The sequence below is a fragment of the Sinocyclocheilus grahami genome, unplaced genomic scaffold, assembly GCF_001515645.1.
Source record: "Sinocyclocheilus grahami isolate Dianchi unplaced genomic scaffold, SAMN03320097.WGS_v1.1 scaffold603.1, whole genome shotgun sequence".
NCBI lineage: Eukaryota > Metazoa > Chordata > Actinopteri > Cypriniformes > Cyprinidae > Sinocyclocheilus > Sinocyclocheilus grahami.
The window spans coordinates 925,530-932,524 of NW_015505782.1; the positions used below are offsets into that span (position 1 = coordinate 925,530).

Consider the following 6,995-nt stretch of genomic DNA (forward strand, 5'->3'; position numbering starts at 1 on the left):
CCTATATGTTTAGTTGTTGACATAAAAGGCAGAGCGTCCAATTAAACTGATATTTTAGTGAACATTCATCTAAACAAGGCATAAATGGACAGTTTGTGTGACATAAATGTACACACGGTGAAAGAAAATTAGACCCAGAATCTATTAAATAAATACAAGTTCACTTGCAACAAAGAAGTTGCTGTAAATTATAGCCGGCCAAGAGCATGAACCCTTTTTTAAAAGGTTAACTCTATAAATCACCTTAGCCAATGTTTATCCATTTAGGAAATTGAATTGTATTATGCCGTTCATGGCAAAATTAAATACATTGCAGTGTCTGGTTGTATAAGGACATTCTGTTTCAGAAACAGTTTTCTTTTTGGCCGCCACTTCAAGTCCAATGTAAAATTTGAGTAACAGAACCAGCTGAGAGCCAATGATATAAAGATCCTTCATTAAATTACTGTACTTTATGGAAAATAAAAAGGGTTCTGCTGTTCATACAGGCAAAATAACCCAAATAGAGATGATCAGCGCTATCTTCACTAGAATATTATAGTGCAAGCAGGTGATGCAGCACGACACACACACCGAGAGAGAGAGAGAGAGAGAGAGAGAGAGAGAGATTTAGGATGCGTTTGTAATATCCGGGTTGGAAGGAGGGAGTGTCTCAGATTCCCAGCAGAAACACGCTGGAAAGAGCAGCGAGAGAGACGCGCTCCGCGGGAATATGGCATCGGGCAGAGGGAAGCGGAAGCGCAGCGCGGTGGAAACGGGTTCCAGCTCTCCGGTCATGATTTAGATCGGGATCCGGACCGCGATGGAAAAGCCGCTGTGTTCGTCGCAGCCCGCGGCCTCGCTCGGGTTCGGCGGGTCTCCGGCGGGGAACATCGCGCCGCTGCAGCGCGGACGCACGCGCGGGGTAGAGGGAGTGCTGAGCAAATACACCAACCTCATCCAGGGCTGGCAGAACAGGTAACACACCCGAACACGCTCAAGTGCGTGCTGAAGTTTACATTGACCGAGCTCAACTCCTGGCCGCAGTCTGTCATGTCATATTACCACAATAGCCTACGTGTGACATTAACTGCATTTTAGATCTAAATATGATTTATTTAGGTTTTTTGTTTTTTTTGTCATTTGCCTTTTTTAGTTAAATTTAGGTTAGTTATTCAGTTATGATATTTCATTGGTTCATTAGATACTCGTGTTATATGTAAACACTGTTATATACTTCTGTACTTATGTGACAGATGACCATAAAACGACCACATTGTCCAGTGTGTCATAATGGTCGATTTTTTTAAATTGAGATTTATACATCATCTGAAAGCTTTCCATTGAATGTATGGTTTGTTAGGATCGGACAATATTTGGCCGAGGTACAACTATTTGAAAATCTGGAATCTCAGGGTGCAAAAAAAATAAAATAAATAAATATCGATCGCCTTTAAAGTTGTCCAAATGAAATTCTTAGCCATGCATATTACTAATCAAAAATTGAGATTTGATATATTTACGGTAGGAAATTTGCTAAATATATGCCATACATGGAACATGATCTTTACTTAATATACTAATGTTTTTTGGCATAAAAGAAAAATTGATAATTTTGACCCATACAATGTATTGTTGGCTATTGCTACAAATATACCCGCGCTACTGGTTTTGTGGTCCAGTGTCTCACACACACACACACACACAGGTTTGTTTTTATGGTTTATGGGGACTCTCCATAGGTGTAATGGTTTTTATACTGTACAAACCGTATTTTCTATTGCCCTACACCAACCCTGCCCCTAAACCTACCCCTTACAGGAAACTTTCTGCATTTTTAGATTTTCAAAAAAACTCATTCTGAATTATTTATAAGCCTTTTGAATTACGGGAACACTGAAAATGTCCTCATAAATCACCTTCTCATTGTAATACCTATGTCATACCCATGTTATTATACAAATTTGTGTCCTCATAAACCACATAAACATGCACACACACACACACACACACACACACACACACACACACACATATATATATATATATATATTCTACACTAGGTTGTGTCAAATGTCAAAAGTTTTTAATGAGGCCATAAAAACTTATAGTTAGATAGAATTAAATAGCTCTGAAAAAAACAGTGTCGAAAATTTTTAGATTAATTATAGTCAGAAATAAGATAAGGTATGGACGTATTAACACACACCCATAAATCTGGCTTTTGAACTCACATATTGCAAATATTTTGTGGTTATGATTCTCATATCTGCTGTGTATTCTGGCATAATGTGACTAAAATTTCCTGATGTCCTTCATTGCCAAAGTGTTGCATCATAACAAAACTTCCTTATAATCCCCCATATTGAAGCCACATGTTTGCTTTTGTGTTTGTAGAGTTAAAGTGAAGCATTCAAATGCTAGAAATGTGTTTTTGTATTTGTTGAGTTAAAGCTGAAGTCATCCTGATATGTTAGTCATTGAACAAACACTTGAGGTTGGTTCAGACTCGTTGCTCGTTTCACAGGAGATTCTGAGATGAACTGATATTCAGGAATAATTACACAAGAGATCAGGAACCAGTTTAATAAATAAACACACACACATGTTATCTAGATGAGAATCTGATCTTTGTACTTTAAACACAGTCCATCTGTAAGTAATAAAACAGTGCAGGCAGAAATAAGTTTCTTCACACACAAGGTCTATTTCAGGCTGCGTTTCATGAAGAGGATTGTGCAAATGTGTGTGTTTTAGGACGTTCTGACCTGTGTGTGTCTGTGCGATATTCACATCAGATTCTCTGCGGATGGTAACGTGAGTTTCCATTGACTCAATAGAGTCCGTCTGTTATGGGACTGTGAGATATGAGCTGCGATTATGATCATAAGAACCTAGAGGAAAATCATATTGCTCAGATGTTACTCTTTTAAAGATCAGGATCTCAGTTGTGAAAAATGTAAACATCATATTTAGGGCCCTATAAAATCCATTTTATTTTCTTCCCAAATTCCATGTTTTCCATTTAAATTTATCTGGATTCTGTTTTAATGGTTTAATGCTATATTTAATATATATATATATATATATATATATATTTTAAAATGTAATGAAATGAGAATATAGTGATTTAATTTGCAATAAAACATTGCATTTTATTTAGGTTTTAATTTTTTTTACAAATAAAGTGTGGCACAACAGAACTTTACTGTATAAATTACAACTTGGATGTTAAAATATCTGGATTATTATATTCCTTTATAAATGTTAATTAGCAATTATAAAATAATTAACAATAGTTCTTCATAAGGATTGTTATTTGGTAGCACTTTATTTTACAAACTACCCCTAAACTGAACCCTGACCCCATGTAGGTTAGTAAGTACATGTACTGTGCAACCTGTTATTTTTATTATTATTATACAAATATTATTAATAATAATAATCTAAAACAATAACGTTGTTGTTATTATTATTATTGATTACTTTGAGAAGTACATCTGAATGTACAATAGTAATATAACTCTATCATAACATCAAGTTAATTGAACTTTGTCTTTTATTTTGGTGGACTGTCATTTAGACTTTTGAGTTTTTGACATCGTTTTTAAGCATTATTTCCAAAAGAAATGGTGAATTGCTCATAAAATGCTCTTGGAGCAGCTCTGGAGATGAAGTTTATGTGGACTGCCATTGTAATATAGACACACAGAGCAAGCTGATTACATATTTAAATAGCAGTCAGTTTGCAGCTTCATATAGTCTATAATTCATATCGCGACTTGAATTTGATTTATACTATGGCCTTCCTTTTGATTTATTATGCCAAAAGATTTGATTCATTCTGCTCTTCATTTAATCTCCTGCTGTCTAGGAGAACTAACTGAGATATTAAAGAGATTTGTGATTTCTCTGTCCTGTATTCAGAGTTATTCATACCGTGGCTCAGGAGGAGATGAGAACATATGTTGACATTTGGATGGTGACAATGTAATGTTTCTGAGTTCAGCCTCGCACGCGCACACACACACACACACGCTCAGTGCTTGTTTCTCCGTGTTCAGCAGGACTGTCAGTCTCTGAGCTGGTGGACGTGACTCAAGCAGCTTTATGTTGTTGTCGTCAGGAGAGTGAAACAAGTAAATATAGTATGAATATATCAGATATGTGTTATTCATCCAATGTGTTTTTCTGTCCTTGATCTCAGTGGTTGTTTATAACATTTAATTCAGTTATCTTTAAGATCATAAATACCCTCTCTAGAGTTATTTAAACACCTCTTATAGGCAATATTATTGTAGTATCACTGAGATATCATACTTTTTTTTTTTATTAGTTTTTATTTTTATACTTCCCATTTTTAGTTAAATTTATTTTTATTTTTATTTTTTTTTTTACATTTCTAGTACTTTTTAAAAACATGTCTATATCATTTGTATTCATTTTTATTTCAGTTTTAAGTTTCAAATTAAATCAAATTAAAATTTTAATGTTGGAAATTAGCTGGAATAATAAAAAAAAAAGTTCAGTTAATGTTTATTTTATTCAAAATAATGATTTTTTTTATGTTAACTTTAATAACCCTGTTAAAGGTGACATTTCACCCCAAAATTAAAATTAAAATATATATAATTCATAAAATAAAATAAATAAAAGCTAATTTTTTAGGACTGTTAAGATGCATTATGCCATTATTTATTTTTATTTTTTTGAAGTCTCAATATTTTCTATAATATTATAATAATATAATATTATATATATATATAGAGAGAGAGAGAGAGAGATTTCAATAACCATAATTAAACTATGTACATGTGTTATGTACTACAACATTTACTACTATTACTATTACTACACTGAAAAAAATTATAAACGCAACACTTTTGTTTTTGCCCCCATTTTTCATGAGCTGAACTCAAAGATCTAAGACTTTTTCTATGTACACAAAAGGCCTATTTCTCTCATATTGTTCACAAATCTGTCTAAATCTCTGTTAGTGAGTCAAGTCAAGTCAAGTCAACTTTATTTATATAGCGCTTTTAACAATACAGATTGTGACAAAGTGTTTCCTGCAGAATTCAAAACATTCTATTTTTAAATAAAGTTGAAATATCACTTCTCACAACAGTGAATGTCTCTTTAACTAATAAACATTCAGTAGATGAGTCAGTAAATGTTAATCCAGTTACTGCTCTGATGCTTTCCACAATTTCATTAGACTGATTTAAACCCATAAATCATTAGTTTGCATATGTTTTGCACACGCATAACACAAATCTGTGTTGTCATTGCTTTTATTTTACACCAGCACTAAATAAAGTGGCAGGAAACATTGTCGGTTTTCAGAGCAAAACTTACAAACTATTCAAAAGTTTATGGCAAAATGTAACTTTTTATTATTATTGTTATTATTAAAAAAAATGAATACTTTTATTCAGCAAGAATGCATAAATTTGATTAAAAGTGACATTTATAATGTTATAAATATAACGTATAATTTACATTATATTTAATATAAATATAAATTACATGAACATTATATTATATATGTAAGGATAATGTAAAAGATTTTATTAATGTAAAATATTTCAAATAAATGCTGTTCTTTTTTTTACTTTTTATTCATTGAAGAATCCTGAACAAATGTATCACTGTTTCCACAAAATTATGAAGCAGCACAACTGTTTTCAGCATGATAATAATCAGAAATGTTTCTTGAGCAGCAGATCAGCATATTAGAATGATTTCTGAAGATCATGTGACACTGAAGACTAGAGTAATGATGCTGAAAATACAGATCTGATCATTGGAATAAATTACATTTTACAATATATAGACACAGAAAACAGCTATTTTAAAATGGAATCATATTTCACATTATTAGTTTTTAGTTTATTTCAAGTAATGAAAATGTTTTTTTTTTTAGGTTTTAGGTTTTAGTTTGAGTTAACTATAATAAACCTGCTTACAGATCACAGTTCAACCCAAAATCAAAACAAAGAAATTATAATTCACATAAAGCAAAGCATATTTGATCATTAAGATGCATTGTGGCATTATTTGACTTATCTTACTGTTTTTAATGTATTTTGATCAAATAAACACAGCCTTGGTGAGCAAACAAAACTATTTAAAAAAATAAAACAATACAAAATCTTACCAATAGATTGATGGCTTTAATAAATATTTCACCTTTTAGACTAATTTTGTTAATATTTGTCAAGGTGAGTGTCTCTCTTTCCTGTATTGGACAGTCTGGTGTGATGGTAAAGGACGCCTGCTAACACGTGGCATAAGCATACTGCTGCTGTCCTGCTTGTAACGATAGATTTCAATATGAGAAATCTGGAGATGAAGGTTATGCAAAAATGACACAGAGCTGTGATGTCATACAGGAAGTCAGTCAGTGCGTCCCAAATCGCATACTTATACACTATTCTATGATGTTTTGTAGTATAAATAGTGCGAGTAGTGTGTTCACACTGAAAATTCCAAAAAGAAAAAGTGCACTTTAAATATCCCGATGATGCACTTAAATAACCGAAAAAATGAAGTGTGGAATGCTGAACACTTCATGCACTCAATTGTCTCAGCTTTAATTACGTAACAAAGTAGGAGGGGCTATCGGACTCCGATTATGAATGACAAAATAACTTTATTAAAGGGGTCATATGATGTCACACTGAAAATTCCAAAAAGAAAAAGTGCACTTTAAATATCCCGATGATGCACTTAAATAACCGAAAAAATGAAGTGTGGAATGCTGAACACTTCATGCACTCAATTGTCTCAGCTTTAATTACGTAACAAAGTAGGAGGGGCTATCGGACTCCGATTATGAATGACAAAATAACTTTATTAAAGGGGTCATATGATGTTGCTAAAAAGAACATTATTTTGTGTATTTGGTGTAATGCAATGTGTTTATGCGGTTTAAGGTTAAAAAAACACATTGTTTTCCACATACTGTACATTATTGTTTCTCCTCTATGCCCCGCCTTTCTGAAACGCGTCGA

General features: G+C 32.7%; 1 protein-coding gene across 1 annotated transcript in view; it reads left to right on the forward strand.

The window, feature by feature from the left end:
- Positions 1-611: 611 nt before the first annotated feature.
- Positions 612-6,995, forward strand: part of LOC107557452 (oxysterol-binding protein-related protein 10-like) — a 41,794-nt gene continuing 35,410 nt past the window's right edge. Inside the window, exon 1 of the mRNA XM_016240869.1 lies at positions 612-957. Coding sequence (XP_016096355.1) covers positions 803-957 — 155 coding nt within the window. The 5' untranslated portion in view covers positions 612-802. The remainder of the gene's footprint in view (positions 958-6,995) is intronic.